We start from the raw sequence: 19554 nt of genomic DNA, 5'->3' as shown, positions 1-19554 counted from the left end.
TACCCAATGGATACCCCATGGCACTTTTGCAACCACATTCTCACATAGTCCAAAGCTTCTCCTTGACTCACGTTCCATACTAACCATACATTCAAGGCGCATTTGAGTGTGCCCCCAAAGAATCCTGGGACCTCTAGTTTACCCCTCCCAGAGCTACAATTCACAGTGCCCTGAATAAACTTGGTTCTTGGGATTCTTTTGGGGGTGGGGGCGGGGGTAGGAAATGTGCTTTCAATAGACAGCTGTTGGCCAGCAGTTGTCTCCCGGCTGCCCTCCTCCCTGTATCCCTTCCTCCCTCATTCTTTCCACCCTCCACCTCCGTTGGACCAATTGGGAAGGCTCTTTGGGGCACAGACCACAAACACTGGAGCACCCACCAGCAACGCACCTCCGATCGGGCACAAGGGATTTACAGCATCCCAAGAGCTTGGAGACAATGACTCTTGTTTCCAGCGGACCCACGGCACCGCCAGAGAGGTTTCAGAGAAGGAGCCTCTCCGGGGCTCCACGCCTGGCCAGCGCCCCGTCGTTTCCTCACCTACACTTCCCTGCAAGCCCCAGCCAGCTCCGCTTCCAGGGCCGGAAAGAGCCGCGCATTTCTTCTCCTGGGAAGTCAGAGCAGCAGAGCTGCGCTCGGCGCCCCGTCGGAGAGGTGACGCCGACTCGTCTTCCTCGTCAGCCGCGGGGCGGCGGACCAAGCTATCGGGCTCCTCGGCAGGTGGCGGGCGCAGGGAAGGCTCCATCGGCACCTACGCAACCTAAACCAAGGCGACGGTAGCCGAGGAAAGAGAGCCGCGTCGCTGCTAACTGGAAACCCGCGCGATTTGCAGGCGGAGGCGGCGCTCCTCTCGGCAGGCCTCCTCCCACGCAATCCGGCCAGCCCAGGGGCCGCCCCCGCCCGCCTCCCACCTCCCGGGGCTTCCCCCGCAGTCTCCCGTCCAAACAAGGCCAGGCGCTGCGCAGCCAAGCCCCAAGGCTGCCTGGAAGCGGGGGCTTCCCCTTCGCTCGCTCTCACCATGCTGGGCGCAGGGCGGCTCCCGGCAGCTGCGCGCCCTGGTGGTGGTGCTGGGGCTGGCCGCCCGCAAGGCCGCCTCCTGCCGCGCCCCGGAGAAGGCTCCCCCGCGGCGGAGCGAAGGCAAAGCGGCAGGCCCCGCGGCGGCGGGAGCCGCCGCGCTGCCCATCGCTGGCGTTGCCATCGGGGGCTCTTCCCCGAGACGGCGCCCGTCACGTGGCTCTCCGCCCCCGAGAAGCCCCGCCAGGAAGGCAGCCAGCCAGCGAGAGAGAGGAGAGGCGGAGCTCCCCAACACCCCCGCGCCGGAGGGAAGCCAGAGCGCAAAGCCAAGCGGCGCCGCCAGCTTTTGCCTCGGCCGGGCTGCGCAAACTTCGCTCTCCCGCTCCTCTACGGCACATCACCAACGTCACCGCGAATGACCTGCTGTAGCATCGGGGCGCCGCCCGGCTACCCCCCTTGGGCACCAGCTCCCCGGAGCGAAGTGACCGCGCAGTTGCTTCCGAAGCCAGGAAAACACGCGTCGCCTCTCCGGGGCACTTTCAGGCTCCAGCATTGCCTGCATTAAAGCAGCAGCGGCAGCTCTGCCCGGCCTTTGAAGGTTTCCAAGAATTTCTGGCGCGTTTCACGCTTCGCTCAGCCAAAACCCACCTCCGCGTGGAACCAGGCATGGAGGAAGAATTAAAAAAAACTTCACCCCCGGTCGCTTTTTTTGGGGGGGGGTCACCTGTTGTTTCTAGAGCTAACTCTCTCCAACTCCCACTGAAAGGCTTCGCTCAAGGCCCCAACAAGAGAAACCAGGTGATTTTTTAAAATATTTTTTTTAAACCAGCAAAATCTCCTGCCTGACCTGCACCAGGCACAACACCAACGCTATTTGCAGCAGCCAACTTGGCGGCAACAGTCTTCAAAAACTTGATTGGGTCATGAACGCAGCTGATTTCAAAAACATGACTCACAGTTTGAGCCCAGATCCCGTTTTTCTTTTTAAAACCTCCCATCAATTTTTCAGTTTCTCTTTGTCCGTTTCTGTAGTGTATAACATAACACATTTATACAATACTATTATTAGAGGGAGACTTTCAGGAGCCTTGTCTATATGTTGCATGCAAAGAGCAGTGCCATTAAGCCAGATTCTGGAAGAACAAGCAGCAGCTGCCCCAGCCAAGGCCATTGCAATCTGCCCTAGGAAATAAGATGGACTGCAGAAGCCTTCATCCACCTAAGATGGGAAGCCTAAATTACTTGGCGATTAGGAGGATGCTGACAATGAAAGCAGAATCTCAACTACCCGGACTTCCTTAGAGAAGCACCAATTCTCTGCACCTTTCTATCCCATGAATATTGGGGGGGGGGGGAGAAAACACTTAGTGCCATAGTGGCTGACACCGTGCTGACAATCCAGAAGTGGAGGTGATGGGCAGCTCCTAAACCCAATCCTGACAGCAGTTCATTCTTATAAAAAGAGGGCATGTTATTTAGCTGCTGTTCCCGAGGGAAAGGCTGGCCCAGCACACACACACACACAAGTCAGGGCTCATATCTGCGTAACTGAACTTGCCAACACAATTGCACTGATCCGCAGATCCTATCCCAAGCGCACTTCATGGGGGATCTTTGTCTTATTCCTGCTTTCTGACAGGAAATTATAGTATGACCTCAACTCAATTGTCCACTGAACAAGTCAACGGGGGGGAGGGGGAGGATTTGCACCTCTGTGTAGCCACAAGACACGACTGCCCATCTGCAGTGTAGCATCTTTCTGTTTAAGTGCAAAAAACCCCCACACATCACAATTGCTTTCAAATCCATTTCACTAATGCAACAGACGCAACAAAAAGCCTGAAGAATATTGACACAGCAATGGTAGCAACAGAACAAGATCAGAGAAGGAGGAGAGGAGGAGAGAGTATAGCAGATGCAAACTTCTCCACGCAGCCCTCAAACTACTCTTGACTAAAATCCCTGTGAGCCAAGACGGGAGCATCCTTCCTTTGGAGCTGAGAATCAGGGTGAAGCTGGATACCCTCCGCAGACCAACCATAAGAAACATCCTGGTAGGTCCCCATATTCCTTTCTCTGCTGGTAGAGAAGTGTCTCCACTCCACAGCAGGAGGAGGTAAATAAGGAGCCCCAGAATCCCAGAGCACGCAGACCCCTACCTACACAGCACAGGACCGCCAGCAGCACTTTCTGGCCAAAGGCCACACCGGCAAAGGGGAACCTGTCTGATGCCCAGTGAATGGTGATATGCTGAAGTCCAGGTAGCCCTCCTGTAGATTTTCTTGAGGGGAGGATGATATCTGAATCCTGCCGATGGGCACCATCATCACCCCTGGTAGAGAGTGGCCTGTCATCTCCTGTGAGGCTGCACTTCATAGGCTAGCCCAGCCTTTCTCAACCTTGGGTTCCCAGATGTTGTAGGACTACCACTCTCATTATCCCCTCTGCTGGCTCTGGAAGATGAGACTTGTAGCCGATTTGTAGGCTGGGCTAGACAGAGACTTGTTGACTTTGGAACTCCTCTTACCCCGCCCCCGCCCCCAATGGTGCATGAGTGAAGACAAATGATGGGCTGTCAGGGACTTGTAAAGCAGCTGTATGTTGGATGCACTTTCAAATGGCCCTGCATATCTGAGACTTCTTGGGATGGAAAAACATTGCATTGCAATCTGTAGGAGCCAGAGCTGACTCCAGGCTGCATCACCCCCATTTCTCATGGCACATGCAGAGGTGAGTGTGGATTGCAGAAGAATCAAACCCTGACCCTTTTCTGGCAGAAATAGCTGTAAGGAGAAAGGAGTGTTTGAAAGATAACAACTGGCCCAGGGACACTGACCTGGGGGCAAGATGAGATCCTGGCTCCTAATGGTGGCAGCAGCAGCAGAGAAAGGAGGGGAATTGGCTGGTTTCCCTCCAGGCTCTCCCACACAGTGAAGCAATTCCAACCCCAACCCTTGAAGGGGTTGGGGGCGGAAGGATGCTGAAAAGGCTCAGCTCCCACGCGGAGGAGGAAAGGGGATTCTGGCGGCAATAGCAGCCACACATTTCATGCATCCCTCCCTGGCAGACCTAGAAAATTCTCCTGTTGATGAAGAGGTAAAAGATGATAGGAAGGTTTGAAAAAGGTGAAGAAGAATAAGAAGGGGGAATGGGTTCTTCCTCCAGCTTGTCTCCCGGGGGTGAAAGTGAAGAGCACCCCAGCGTGGCACAAAACCGGGGAGAAGACCAGACCCCAAGGATTTAGCCCTGCAGCAGAAGGCACAGGCAGCAGTGTGGATCTATTTCTTTTTTACACGGTGCTCTCATAAATGTTTTATACAATATGGCACCAGGCAGAATATACACGATCTAGAACGCAGCAGACGGAGGAACCCTTTGGCCAATCCTCTCTTGCTCTGCTCTCATAGCAAACCCTGAAGGTGTGGAGAGAACATTACATTTCTCCCCTCATTGCCCTTTATATCAACCCTGCAAGAAAGACCATTTTACAAATCACCATCAGAAATGAAGGCAACTTAAGGGTTGCAAAATTTCTTTTCACACTTTTTTCTGCAAGTTCTGCTTGGTTCAGTGTTGCTTAAACTCAGGTGCATTTGACGGCTCCCCTCAATTCCTGTTTCTGCTTTTATATTTCAGTACTTATTGACAGAAGTGAGAGATATGTGTATTAAATAGCAACAGAAGCAACAGCATCAGAGGTGGAGTAGCAGCTGCCTCATCCAAGGCCTGGACAGTGGATAGCAAACATCAGTGTGCAAGCACACGAACGCATGCACACACACACATAGATTCAAGAAGAACCAAATTGACTGAAAGAAAGTTAGGGGGAGATTTTCCCATATGGCCATAGCAGAACCTTTAAGAGCAGCAGCTGGGAGCATAGGACTTTCCCAGTCACCATGGCCTCATTTTTTTCTTTAATCTTATGTGTGTGTGTTGATTTTCTTTCAGTGGAGTACTGCTGTCAGGCAGAAAGGCAGGGGAAAAGCATTTTACTTAAAGAGAAGAGCCTGCAAGACCCCACCACAACCTTCCTCAGGCAGAGCCTCTTCTGCCTTCCAGGGGCGAACTAACCATCATTCATTCGTTCAATAAGTTCTTTGTACTAGCCAAAGGCCATGACAGCTACTAACCAGTCAACAAGCCTTCTCTAATGCAGATAGCTTCATTCACAAGTCCACCTCATACACATGTGGGAGAGCAACAGAGATTTGCTAACAGGGTTCAAGCAGCTTCCTTAGTCTGGCCAGAAACTCTTGGGAGCTCAAGATGTGTGCTAGCCACTGAATGGGAAGGATGTCAAGACCCTTTGCCCTCCCCTTAGATCTCTCCATGCAGGAGAAGAAAGCAGTTGTGCCTCTGTTAAGCATTGCTCCTCCCTGTTGTATAGGGAACACATTTTGCTTTGCTGCAAATTCTTCTCTGCTTTGAACGTTGCCTCCTAACAGACTTACCTGATGAAAAGGAGATGTAAAATGAGAAGGGGTGGGGGTGGGATTAGCTGCTCAGAGGGCACTCTTAATTGAGCAGTATACAAAAGATGTAAACACAAACAAACAGCCACAAGTTTCAGGTACAAGCAACTTACATTGAAAAAATTGGTCTTGTTCCTCTCGCAGAAGAGACCCTGTGCTGGCATGTGCTTCAGCTGCTGCCATGGGAGACTGCTGCCTAGCAACACATCGCAAGCCCACTGAAGATTCTATATAGGACAGCGCAGGGGAAGCAGGAGTTGGAGGGAGAGAGGTGGAGGGGGATGTTTGGTTATTGCAGCTGAAGCCTCCTCTTTCCTCCCTTCCTTTCCTCTCCCACTGCTCAACCGGCCCATCTGCCACAGCCTCCCCCTGCCCCTTAGGCCCCCAGGCCTGCCTTCCTCCCCTCCTCGCAGTTAAGAATGTTTGTGAACATCCCAAGACAATACAGCAGCTCCCTCAATGGCACCAGAGGGGAGGGTGCTCCATGCAACAACTGGTGTTTAGTCTCACATTTGGTTCAATGAGGTGATGGAGAGCAGGTATATAGCCATGGAAAGAAGCCCCATCCCAACCTCATGAGAAAAGGGTTGGGGGCCTCCTTGTCCAGGACCAGCCTCATTTTGACGAGAGATCGAGCACCCAGTCCCCAGACCACTGCCTGGGAACAAGCAACGGACACACCCAGTGCCCCTCCATGCTGAACACAACATTTGCCTCCTCGCTCCCCGATAATGCCAGGCTTTTGTAGTACAGTTGAAATACATATTCTCAAATTGCCAGCACCCCCATAACTCCAATTTCTCAACAGCCCTCCACATCCTGGTGCCCTCCAATGTTTTGGACCCACTCCTGCCAGCCCCACCATTGTACCGTGTGCTGGCTGGGGCTGATGGGAGCTGTCAGGAAGCCCTCTGGAACACCCCAGGTGGGGGAAGGAAGCCCTGATTGGTTGCTCACCTCAACTAAGCATTCTTATTGCTCCTGTTACTTTGAATGCTTAGAGACACACAAACCTCCACATCAAACTGCATGAACACCGAGAGTACAAGAAGACCTGCAAGGCGAGCTTGGAAGCCTTGAAGGCAAACAGAAAGTCAGGCAGTTTTGGGGAATTGTGTGCATACAAAACATCAGCTGAGCTGTGCACCTGGAATCCAAGCACAGAGCACAGTGTAGGATTCTGCTGCCTGGTAGCTTTCCCTCTTCCCTGAGCCTGTTTCTTTGTAGACCAAGTGCTTAATGGCTCCCGAGACACAGGCCTGCTTGTACAAGAGAGGCTGATGCCTGGCAAAATCTCAGAAGCTGGGGAGGTGGCATGAGATGTTTCATAACTAGGAATAGGGGATTCCAGTGCCTAACAGCTCCTCCCTCCTCACCCTACCACCACCACCCAAAGCAGAAGCAGTAAGTGAGACAGGCGAAGTTTGCTGAATTCATACAATCTCCCACAGGCTCCAGGGTTTAGCTGTTCTGAACGCACAAATGGGCAGTTGTTGTACAGAATTAGTTATTTATTTAGGTGCAAGAACTGCCAGGAGGTCAGAGGCAGCAAATGGCTGCAGTGGGTATCCCTCCTCATCTTACCAGTCACATCATAGCCAATACAATGGCCAGCAGAGCTACACTAGAAGTGCACGCTCAGCAGGCAGTCACTACAGGGACTGGGCTAACATTGCTCTGTCATATGGACACTGCAAAGTCAGCTTCTCCCTGTGGAGAAGGTGGGGAGCAAAGGAGCAGCCCCTGCTCATTCCAAGTTCTAACTCACAGGATCATGCAGGGGCAGCTGGTTCTTGCTTTCAGGTAAGGCCAAACTGGAGTGTTACTGCAGTGGCAGACAGCAGAGGGGATTTTGATTTTGTCACAGAAGATCTTGAGAGCTCCTGGTTGCTGATGTTGCTCCACCCAGTCCCAGAGAGAGCTTTCCCCGCCACAAGGCATTGCTGCTACCGCTGCTTAGGGAATGCCACCTGTCCACCACCCACAGGGGCTTTAGGCCTGGACAGTGAGAAGAGCAATGTCACATGAGAGGGGCAGCGCCCAGCCCTACTCTCCCACCACCACCACTTACCTTGTGGGTTGTGCTGTAGGCATAGAGGTAGGCCAGCCTGTAGAGACTCTTGTAGTGCTGAGGGAAGCGGCTGAGGCAGAGGCGGAAGGAGGTGATGCAGTGCTCCGTCAGGAACTTGCGCTGCTCCTCCAGGTCCACAGGGAGGCTCTGGGGAAACTGCTCCCCACTGGGCGCAGCCCGCCGCTTAGTGTCCCACTGGGAAAGTGAGGGGACAGGGGCTTTTGGGGGGACCCCGGTCGGCGGGGCCTGGTGGTCCAGCTTCTGCTCAGCCACGTGGCAGGACTCTGAGCTCTCCAAGGGCTGCTCCTCTGGCTTCCCTGGAGTTGTCAAAACAGACAGGGCAGCATCAGCATCTCCTTTGGACCCAATTCACACAGAAGCCGCCAGCTTTCTTCCTCCATCAAAGGATGTTACAAACAGTTAAAAAAACCCACAACGTTGAAGATGAGGAAAACACCATGTGCGCAAAGACGTGAAATGCACGGCCAGGAGAAGACGTTCCTTTGGCTTGTTTTTGCTCCCATCAGAGTAGCTCAGGAGAGGAAGGAGGTGCTCAGGACCTGCCGGGAACAGCCTCGTCCCTCTCTCCTAGGAGGAAGCTGCTGACCCCCCGCCCCGCCCTCAGTCCACTATTCACCACTCCTTTCCCTCTGGCAGCAACAATCACTTGCTGCTGCTGGAAGAAAAGTGTGCACTTGCTTCAGCTGCTCAGGCTGTGCTAAGCAATGCTTTCTATTCCCCCCCCCCTCTCTCACACACACACGGAAGGATCCTCACACCAGGAACAACGTACCCCTTTCCTCTGCAGGTCCTGGGGCCTCTTTGCCAGCAGCGGTGGCGACAGCTTCTGAAGGCGACACAAAAGGCCTCCTCTCTGGAAAAGGCTTCTTTGCACTGTCTTGAGAGCTGGCAACCTCAGTGAACATGTCTTGAGTGGAGTTGGAATCAGAGAGCACCACCGCTGTGCTATCCTGACTCCGGTCTGCAGGAGGGAAAGGAGGGCAAGCATGAGGGGGCTCCCATCTCTCCACACAAACTTCCACCCACCTTGTACATCAAGGACTTGGTGCCTCCTCCTCTCCTCCTCCTGCTCTTGGCTTTATCAAGGCTGTGCCTGCAATCCTCACTGCCCTTCCTCCATTTCCAGCCAAGGCAGCCCATTCACCTTTCCTACCCTCAGCCTCACCTTGCTGTTTCTGCAGATTCCGTCTAGGAGAATTCACCAGTTTCCACATGGAGCATCCCCCCTTCAGGAGCAACACTCCATTTGAGACAAAGCGCTGAGCAGCTTTTTTTCTCTGGAAGCAAACGGATGGCATAATCCAAAATCTGCTCTGGCTCCACCAGGACTCACTTGCCAGGGGCAGATTTTGAATGCCAACATTTCCAAATGCTCCGACAGTTGCATGATTACAGTCGGGAAAGATCCAAAGCGGACTTTTCTGTGTAACACTGCTGCTGCTAGATCCTTGACACAGGAACAGTGCAGCAACCTGCCTGGACCTGACCAATGAATGAACAGAGACCAGGAACAGGTGCTGCAGGAGGCGTTTCTAATCAAGATTCCCGATTTCACCCAAAACCAGAGATTTCCAAACTGTGTGTCAGAACACGTTAGTGTGTCGACTGCAGTGTGTAGGTGTGTCACACGAACCTGCCCACACTCCTTCCGTGGCTGGAAAGGGGTAAGATTAACCTCCGGTTTGCTAGTAAAACTGAATTACTGTGTCGTGAAATGATGCGCGTCTAAAAAGTGTGCCACCAACATGAAAAGTTTGGAAAGCTCTGCCCCAAACCCTTTTACAAATGCATAGAAACAACTGGACCTTAATGTTGTCTTGGGATGTTCACAAAAGTGTGTGGTGTGTGTGTGTGTTTCTCTATTTGCTGTTCTGCAAACTAATAATTTCAAAAACTTCTATTGTAGGGTAGTCAATTGGAAGCTTTTGCCACTTCTGATGATGTATAGAAGTTTCAATATGTGAGGAAGGGCTCTCTTGGCCTAACCTGCCACACAAGACCAGTGAAATCCAAGAATCTGTGCCCTCCTGAGACATGCAGCAAAAATCCTTGTGTGACTGGAAGCCAGTTTGGAAAAGAAGATGCCTTAGAAGTGGGCAGATGGTGACCAATGCAGCTTCTAATAACCCACCCACCTGCAGGAGTCTGCCAAGCACTGAGATGCCCCTTTCAAACCTGATGGGAAGGGGGAGGGAAAAGACCAGTTCTCTGATCAGGCTGAGTGCAGAGACACCAAGAAAAATGCAGGTGCAGCAAACCTGCAGAAGTTACATAATTAGAAGCAACTGCAAGACAAGGCAATGGAAGAATTGTCTGCCTAAATAGGAGAGCTGTATTATCAAGATGGTGACATTCCAGAGATAAAAAAATGAAAACCACTACAGATGAAGAAATGCCACCAATTGTGGCAACACAAAAAAATGGAAGATCCTCCAGAAGCTGCGAATTAAGATCTGGAGTTCCCAAAGAGTGTCAGGCAAAAAATATACAGAGACAAGGAAAAACTCTCAAAGGCAATTACGATCTTTCTCTGCTAGTGAATCTTCCTGCGGATATACCACCAAGGGTGGTCACTCGGAAGGTGGCTTCACCTACTAGTTAAGATTCAAGAACTGAAATCCAGTCAGCAGGAAGCAACCAGCCCTCTGTTCCAACATCTGGTCCCTTTCTTTATGTCATCTTTGAGCAAGTGCTCCACCCAAGTATCAGTAGTTGAGTAGGAGCCACAGAGGCACATAAGAGAGCTTCACCTGCAACTGATCAATAGCACCAAGAGGGGGTGGGGGAGGGGGGTGGGAAGGACAACGTTAATGCAGGCCCCAAACACCAAAAGGCTAAAGCCGATGTGCAGCCTCCATCCTGCAGTAGAGGTGCCTCCATCCTGCAGAGACCAGCTTTATACTGCATGTTAAGAGGCAGTGCCTGTTCAGCAGAGCCAGCAGGTCTGTGAAAGACACCAATGAGGATTCATGGAATTTGTAGAGTTGGAAAGGGACCCCAGGGGTCATCTAGTCTAACCCCATTCTTCTTCTGGCACTTCATTCTCACCATGGGTGCTGTAGAAGCATCTGGGTAGTGTCTAGGATGTTGCAGAAAAGGCATTACGCATCTATCAATGAAATATTCAAGAGGCTATGGAGAGATTTGGCAACAGCACTGCCATCCTACATATCAAACCACACCAGGCCGCCATGTCAGAAAGTCTTCGGAGAGAACCATCCCCCTACTTGACGGTTTGGGAGGAGAGCTCTGAGATCATACTGCATACAGAATATGCAACACAGAAGAACCTGGCTCAGTTGATCCAGAATGGCATCGCTTGTTTTAAAAAACAAGAAAAGCAGAAGTGTCGCCACAGGCAGACGATGCTCTTCATTTTCACCAGCCGCTATATCTGGGGAAATGTCCAGATGGGTACTCCCAATACCAAGAAATGTGGGCTGGAAGCACAGCACAGCAGGCCTGACGTGTGTTCTCATGTCTGAATCCCATTCCAGCTGCAGGTTACAAAGTCATCTCAAGGGCAAGTGTATCACTCTGAGATTACGGTGCACATCAGGATGCTGCAGTGGACATACCGCCAACAAGACGACCTACATGAAGACCACCCACCTCAGAATACCTCTCACACGGTCACATGACATAAGGAACATCATGGGCATGCACATTTTAAGCATTTTAGCGGTATCTGCAATTTTTCAACTGTATTCTAATTATGTGTTTTACTATTTACAGGTAGGTAGCCGTGTTGGTCTGAGTCGAAGCAAAATAATAATAAAAAAATCCTTCAGTAGCACCTTAAAGACCAACTAAGTTTTTATTTTGGTATGAGCTTTCGTGTGCATGCATGTGTGTATCTGAAGAAGTGTGCATGCACACGAAAGCTCATACCAAAATAAAAACTTAGTTGGTCTTTAAGGTGCTACTGAAGGAATTTTTTTATTGTGTTTTACTATTGTTTAGCATTATCCTGCCCCCCCCCGCCTTTATGGTTATACTTAGATTATAAATTCTGCAATTAATTTTTGGAAATTTGGAAACAAACAAACAAAAGCATATAGACAGTGTGCGTAAGGCATATACGGAATTTAAAACAAAGGATGATGGTGGCTATTATTTGTGCTATTTGAAAGTCAAGGACCCAACCATGGGAACCAGCCTTTTCAGAATCCGTGCACACCAAATTTTTGTTTGGCTAGTTAAAACCCACCCCCCTGCCCAGCCACCAATGATCCTTTGTACATCTTCTAAGAGCCCTTTCCCAGAAGTACAAGGACTAGGCTATGAGTGTTAATGAAAGACACAACATTTGCAAAAAAGCAGGGTTTGGCATGGTCAGAGAGTAGGGGATGATGGGAGTTGCAGTCACCCTCACCCAGGAGGGGACAGAGGCTGCCCATCCCTGGCGCAAAGAACAGAACGGCGTGGAGGCAGAGCATGTGTTAAGGCGCGTGCGGGGGGTGGGGTGGGGTGGAGAATCCAAGGGTTGCAACTCATCTTGAGGAAGCTTTTCCAGAAACTGGATCTCTACATTACCACAGTGAACAGATTCATCATCCCCCAAAGCGGTTAAGCAGCAGTTCTGGCCTATTGTTCAAGCAAGCCGTGATGGATAAAAAAGCAGGGAGAGAATATCTATGAACAGAGTTTTTAAAAGGGTTAAGGCAGCACGGGCAATATTGGTTACAAAGGCACAACAAACACACAAAAGACAGCACGGGAAAAACGACGACGACAACAACAAGAAAAGCAACATTTAGTTGTACAAAGAGCACCAAATGACAAGAATGGATGCTTTCTGCTCTACTGAATGGATGAATAACACGGGCCTCCCCATGCATTTACTGCAGAACAAGTTAGAACACTCTGCTACACAGCAAACACGATTAAGACAAATGTGACACCAAAACTAGATGGATCTTGTAAAAGGAAGTCTGTCAAGTCTCTTGCCTGGGACAACTGGTTTTCATTTTAATAACTTCCCATTTCTGTTTGCAACTTCTGGACTGGACTTGGGAGTTCTTGGCTACTTCACCGTTACTAATGTTCCTCATCCAGCCAGCTGCACCTTACTCTACCTCAGTCACTGAGAAGCCTAGGATATGGCAAAAATCAAGCTCTTTCTGTCAAAAGGATTCCATTCATGAGTCCCTAAACCACACAGAGGCTGGGCTTATATGGCAGCCCCAACGCCGCTGGAAGCCAGCTCTTGTGGACATGCTCACAGGGAGCAAGTAAAATGAGCAGTAATTGCTGTTTCCGTTTTAGTCAGAAGAAGTGAGCTCTATGCCGGAAAGACTGAAAAATCGACAACAGCCGATCCTCCCTAGGGAGGGGATGCCAGAGTTGAGGCTCCATGCCATGTATAATACAGTATGTCAACTCTACCAAGATTACTGCAGCCACCCTATCTCTGCCCAAGAACGGCACCCACTAGCAAGCCAGCTTGTAAAAGGTACTCTGTGCCCCCAGGAGACAACGAGGGACCAGTGAGCTTCCACCCGCAAGCTGTGGACCTTCTCTTTCAGAAGCAGGGAACCTTCACCCAGAACAGATTTTGCACCCGTTTCCCAGGCCTGACAATCACCTCTACACACAGTGCCTCTGTCTTGTCAGGATCCAGCACTCAGTTTACTGGCCCTCATCCAGCCCATTATCAAATCCAGACAATGATTCAGCAGGTGTGCTTGCAATTGGCCATGGGTGAGACCATTAAACTAACCTCCAGACAGGTCAGAGTTTTTTTTGTGGGTTGATTCAGTTAACAAAAATCACAAAACAAATGAAAAGATAATGCGCCATTAACTTAAAAAAGCAGCATAAAAACATTTGAGAATGGAATTAAAAAGACTGAAAGGACCAGCAACAATTATAAATTAAACAGGATGCCGGTATGCTTCAGTTATCAAGCTCTCTTGCGACTTAAAAGGTAGTACGTTTCTGAGCACAATTCAAAGTGTTGGTGTTGACCTTTAAAGCCCTAAACGGCCTTGGCCCAGTATACCTAAAGGGGGGTGTGTCCTTCCCCATCATTCTGCCCAGACACTGAGATCCAGCGCCGAGGGCCTTCTGGCGGTTCCCTCACTGCGAGAAGCCAAGTTACATGGAACCAGGCAGAGGGCTTTCTTGGTAGTGGCACCCACCCTGTGGAACACCCTCCCATCAGATGTCAAAGAGATAAACAACTACCTGATGTTTAGAAGACATCTGAAGGCAGCCCTGTTTAGGGAAGTTTTTAATGACTGATGTTTTAATGTATCGTTAATCTCTGTTGGAAGCCGCTCAGAGTGGCTGGGGAAACCCAGCCAGATGGGCGAGTACAAATAATAATAATAATATTATTATAAATGCACCTGAATAAGACCTGTTGTTAGGAATCCCAAGTGGGGAAAGTTACTCAGGACCTGTTTGCTGATGGGCTTCACTTGGGGCATCTGATCAGCCACTGTGAGAACAGAAGGTTGGACTAGACCGGTGCTTGATCCAGCAGGACTCCCATGTTCTTAAGAAAGACAGGTGTACGACAAGATAGAGTTGTGGAATTTATTTTGGGGGAGGAGGTAAGAAACCTAGAATGGTTATGACCATGTTGTGAAATCTCTGGGTGCGGCAGGTGTCCCAAAATCTTCAGTGTTTTATGATGCATGCAGCGTAACCAACACAAGGGAATATGAGCAGAGTGGGAGTTTTCTGTCTATTTGTCTGGTATAATAGAGAAGATATCAAAAGAGCAAGTCAAAAACTGTTTCTCAAAGCTGAACGTAGCATATGGGCAAAGGAAGAATGAGGCCAAACACAGTCTTTCTCCTATTTCCTGTTGTTATTACAAATTAATTAATTAAGAAGAGATACTGGGGGATATATTTGACTGTTTTGATTTGATTTGTTGCCTATATGCAACAAGTCAGTTCTTATTATAACTTTGGAAGAAACAAAATGTATCCATGTATTTCTAGAAGGGATCAATATTTTCAAATCAGACACTCTTTAAACATGTTCGGAAATCCAAGCTAGCAAATTGGAAGTAGAAAGTGGGTAAAAGGGCCACTTAGTTACATTCATTAAACCTTTTCTGTATCCTGCTATCAAGAATTGCAGCCATTTCAAAAGAAGTGGTATTACAATTTAGCTAACATATAAAGTATGGCCTTGGTTGCAGGAGAATGAGAAGCTTATGAATTTGCTATGAATTTGAAAGAGGACTTTAAAAAAACATTGCATCGGTAATGTCATATGTGATCCCCACATAAATTGTTTTATAAGCTGACTCGGAATATTGTTGGCATTGTGGATAAACATGTGCTGATTATATTCATATTTTTAAACTGCCCCCCCCCCCAAAAAATAATTGGCAACTGATATTATACTATGTTAAGCAGCCAGAAGAAATTATTACTAATTACTATTCTATCTCACCTGCCCTCCTAGAAAGTCAAGATGAAGCACATGGTTCTCCTCCTTCCCCATTTTATCCTCTCAACAATCCTGTAAAGTGGGTTAGGTTGAGGGACTGTGATAGACCCAAGGTAACCAACCAGTGAGCTTCACATGGCTGAGTGGGGATTTGAACTCTGGTCTCCCAGGTTCTAGCCTGACACTCTAACCAGTCAAACACCATTGACTCTGAAGCTCTTCAAATCTTACATAATTACCTGGAAGGATCTATTAAAAAGGCGAATGTTGAAGGGATTCCTAATTTGCTAGTGGCAGCAGAAACAGCAATAGCTCACGTCTGGGGAAATGTTTACAGTACCACCGATTCAGAGTTCATAGGATATTGAATGTTGCTATAATGATAACGTGAACATATGCTTATCCATGCACAGGAGAAGCCAATATAGGAAGATCAGTTTAATGAGTAATGGATTTTATAGATTGGTTTTTGGAATGAAAAAGTTAGTGATGGTACCTGCCCTTAGTCACTGTTTGGGAACACCTTTTCCTTTCTCTGTGCTTGGGATTCATTTTTGATATACAGTTGTACCTTGGAAGTCAAACGGAATCCGTTCCAGAAGTCTGTTCAGCTTCCGAAATGTTCGGAAACCAAGGCGCGGCTTCCGATTGGTTTCCGATTGCGCAGGTGCAGACATTCAGCTTCCAAAAAAAAGTTTGAAAATCGTAACGCTCACTTCTGGTTTTAGATTGTTCAGAAGCCAGAACATTCAACTCCCAAGGTGTTCAGGATACGAGGTACAACTGTATACTGAATACATTTGACTGCTATTTATAGATTTATGTACATAGAAATATGTAGGGTGTAAGGGGTTTATAGTGAACTGCGTCCTTCTTTCAGAAATTTGTTTGGCTCAAGTCTGGCCTACTGGACTGCTTTAGTCAGCCTCTCTCTCTCTCTCATACATACACTGGATTACCTTGAGCTCTCCAGAGAACAAAGCATGGCTGGAGTGGAAGTCCTGGCTCCGGATACCCACATTATAAACTGCCATTACACTTGGGAAGAGCCACGTGTGGCCTTTGTGGCACATCCAGTGGAGTCTGCTTATTTTATTTTGATTTAACCAACATGAGAGACACCCAAAACCAATCCAGCCCAGCACTCCTAAAGAGACAGCTTCCAATTCAATGCTGGCTTTCCTTCCCAAGCAGCTTTGTGGGATGGCTGTGAGCCCAGAAGCAAAGCATTTCCAAAGCACCATTTCAAAATAGACATGCTTTTTGGGTTTTTTTTGGACAGAAATGCAAACAGACAACTTTTGTTGAGATGTCAGCATACCCCTTCCAAAGCCCAAAAGGAAATAATGCCAATATGATGAGCCCACTTCCCAGGCAATGCAGAGCAGGCAATTCTATATTAAGCTTCTGCTTCTCTGCCTGGGACGTGGGCTGCCGGGCCTGAGCCAATCACTTTCAGCTTCTCTGTGCCAACGACGTTGTAAGATGCAACCAGCTGTGCAAGGCTTTGCAGTTCCTTTCGGAAAAATCCTATTGTTGCCTAGCTTTGGCCAAAAGGCATTCACACTTGGCACCTTCCACTGCAGTGGCAGCAGTAACTAGCAATCCCAGGAACAAGGGCCAGCTAAGGGGAAGGAGGTGAGGAGGAGGCTCTTCAAACTGTCCTTTGGGTTTTGTCAAAGCCAGACAACTCATGCTCCCAAATCATTCAGAAATAAATTTGACTTTCAACATGCACAACCTACAGAACCCCTGAAACTGCCTTATGAAGCCAGGTCAAGTGATTTGTTCTTGTATCCTGACATTCTCCCCTCCAACTAGAAGCAGGGCAGTGGGGCTGCTGTTCCCATCACCTGCCACTACCCAGTCCTGCTGCCAGGACCTAAAATCTTCTGAATACAACAAAGGAGGTCTCTATAGTGCTATCCATGGAGGGTCTGTGCTCATGGAAACAGAATTAAACCAAACCATGCCAATTAAGGCACTGAATAATCTACAGGCCTTAACCCTCCAGTCCAAATTTGTTTCAGAATGCAGATAACTTGCTAAAAGGAAACAAAAATGAGCACAAAAGCAATAGTAAAAGGGGGGGGGCTAGTATTACTGTGACACACTCATCACAAATGTTCTCTCCCTCAGTCTGAGATTGACAGCATTTTGCCACTAAGACTACTGGGTTATTATGTGCATCAGCGATGGAGATGAGCCAGCCAGTTTAGAAACTTCAGAGGAGGGGGGAAAGGAGGGGAGAAGATGTAATAATAAGAGGAGGAGGAAAAGTTGTCAGCTGAAGCCTCTCCACTTCATACTGCGAACATGACACTCGCACGGCTGCCACCTGCCTCCCATTGCCCAAATGGCAGAGGTCTGGATTTCAGAACTGCGCCCAGGACAATTTGCCTACGAATCCCACAGCATTCAACCGAGCCTTGAAATACCCTTGAATACAGATCATCCAACTGTCTTGTCCATTTGGGTTGGATGGGAGGTGGCGACCTTTATGAGGTTAATAATGAGTTGCAATATTGCCCGTGTTACCGCAGCCCCATCGCCCTCCTTGAAGCAAGCAAATCTGCCAAAATGAGCGCCCCCCCACCATGATTACAGCACCTCTCTGTGCCGGCAGTATTGAGAACAGGGACTGTACCATCCGGTGTTGCCTGCTGACGGTTTTTTTTACATTTGACGTAATCGTGGTCAACTGGAGTAGCTGTGTAGGGTGGGGAAGTCAGACCTGGACCGGATGAGGAAGGGAGGGAAGTCCCTGGGCCCGGCACAGTCCCGGCAGAGGAGTGGGAGTCGTCATCCACCAGGCAGAGCTTTTCTCTGGAGGAGAAAGAAGGGAGGGAGCACCTATTACAGGGGGCTACCACTCAAATCCTTCTAAGGAGGTCTCTTGTCAGTGTCTGGCAGTTACACTTTGGCTCTGCCTGGAGAGCCTCCCTGGCCCAACCAGACATGACTGCCCCACAACTTTAGCACCTGCTTGCGATACAAGCGTTCACTTTAAGCCATTTTGGCAGTGGCAATGGAGCCTCCCATTTAACTGAAGCTCTCCCATTGACCCTGAGAAAGTCAGCACTCACTTTTCAGTGATTTTGGGGGTGTTCTTTTCATCCCCCCTGGCGAAAGGCCCCTCGGCAGCTTCCTTCATAAACGTGACCAGCATCTCGGCATCCACCCCAGAGTTGGGCTTCCCCACAAGCTTCAGAATGGAGGCGTGAAGCCGAAAATAGACCTAAGGGGGGGGGAAACAAAGGCAGGGCAACAACATCTTGACATATTATAAATGAATCCCAAAAAACCTAGCTAGCCATTTACCACTTTATTATCCATAGCAAATAATTACATGTAAAGATGCCTGCTTGCTATTGGCCGTGTAAGACGAAGAGGGCTGCTTTCTGCAGGATTGTGAGAAAGAAGCTGCTTGCCTGGCAGCTCAGGAAAAGATGACAACTGGGGAGAAAAGCTCTCACCACCTGCAGGAAAAGGGGCAGTTCTTGGAAGCTGCCACAAGTGATGGAGCGATATAGAAGAGGGAAGAAAGAGCAATGGCTTGACCTTTGGACTGTGTTTTTATAAAACACTTTAAAGCTGCAGTTCTACCGGTAAGACTTGACCAGTGGTGGGTGCGGGTCACTGCCCAGCTCTCACCAGCAGAGCAGAAGGGAGGAGGAAGAAGGGCATGCCTGTGCTCCTCTGCATTTTTACCATTTTTTAAAAAAATTTAAAAAAACATTTCCTTTCCATTACTCCCAATAGAAATCAGCCATATGAAACCACACCAGCGCTTGAGCTGGAGCAATTTCTTCCCTGGTTTAGGGGCATGTCAGGGGCCCAGAAAGGCTACAGATCCTTTGGATTCCTTCCTTCCTTCCTTCCTTCCTTCCTTCCTTCCTTCCTTCCTTCCTTCCTTCCTTCCTTCCTTCCTTCCTTCCACCCCACCCCCCAAAACCCCACCCCAATCAAGTTGCCTTTCCTGCCAAAGTCAGGAGGGCAAAGGCTGCAGGTGCTTTGATGCAGACTCCCACACTAGCTCTCCCTATCTGAGCTCCTTACCCGCCCTTCCTAGAGGGGGATCAGATGCAAAGGGAGGTAGGCTGCTATAGAGAACTCCTGCCCAGAACGTGCTAGTGGACCTTTCCCTCAAGAGCTCCGAGGGTTTAGTTCTGCTTCAAGTTCACGTCTGGCTGGCTGGCTTCATTGCTTTTACCTCCAGGGCCTCCATTGCAAGCTCCGGCGGGTTATGATAGTGGATCTTCTTGGGGTACCTGGCCGCTTCCTCGTGCAGGAAATGACCTGCCTGCTTGTAGTGACGGAGGTAGACCACAGGCGGTTGCTTCTGCTTCTCGGCAATCTTCCCCAGCATGTAGTGGATCAGCCACTCCTCCTCGTCTCCATCGCCCTCACAGTGAGACGCCGAAGTGAAGCAGTGCTTGGCCGTCTCCAGCATGCCGTCACGCCGCTCTGCCATCTGAAACATGGGGAGGAAGCTTCAAGCCTAGCAGCAGCAGCAGCAGCAGCAGCAGCAGCAGCAGCAGCAGCAAGAGCTGCTCGGGGTG

At 49.3% G+C, this 19554-nt stretch overlaps 1 protein-coding gene across 6 annotated transcripts in view; it reads right to left on the bottom strand.

The window, feature by feature from the left end:
- The window catches only part of CABIN1 (calcineurin binding protein 1), a 57829-nt gene that overhangs the window by 20815 nt on the left and 17460 nt on the right, over window positions 1–19554 (bottom strand). For 4 of the 6 annotated variants that reach the window (XM_035099257.3, XM_035099263.3, XM_035099259.3 and 1 more), the window contains exons 24-29: window positions 19206–19466; window positions 18079–18230; window positions 17640–17818; window positions 8352–8540; window positions 7559–7875; window positions 5601–5714 (exon numbers count right to left, since the gene is read on the bottom strand). In XM_035099257.3, the coding sequence (XP_034955148.3) occupies window positions 5601–5714; window positions 7559–7875; window positions 8352–8540; window positions 17640–17818; window positions 18079–18230; window positions 19206–19466 (1212 nt within the window). The remainder of the gene's footprint in view (window positions 1–5600; window positions 5715–7558; window positions 7876–8351; window positions 8541–17639; window positions 17819–18078; window positions 18231–19205; window positions 19467–19554) is intronic. The other 2 variants (XM_035099264.3, XM_035099265.3) reach the window with 1 other exon arrangement.

The sequence above is a fragment of the Zootoca vivipara genome, chromosome 16, assembly GCF_965207765.1.
Source record: "Zootoca vivipara chromosome 16, rZooViv2.hap1.1, whole genome shotgun sequence".
Classification (NCBI taxonomy): domain Eukaryota; kingdom Metazoa; phylum Chordata; class Lepidosauria; order Squamata; family Lacertidae; genus Zootoca; species Zootoca vivipara.
Note: the sequence above shows the minus strand (reverse complement) of the source record. Positions and strands in the feature narration are given on the sequence as shown.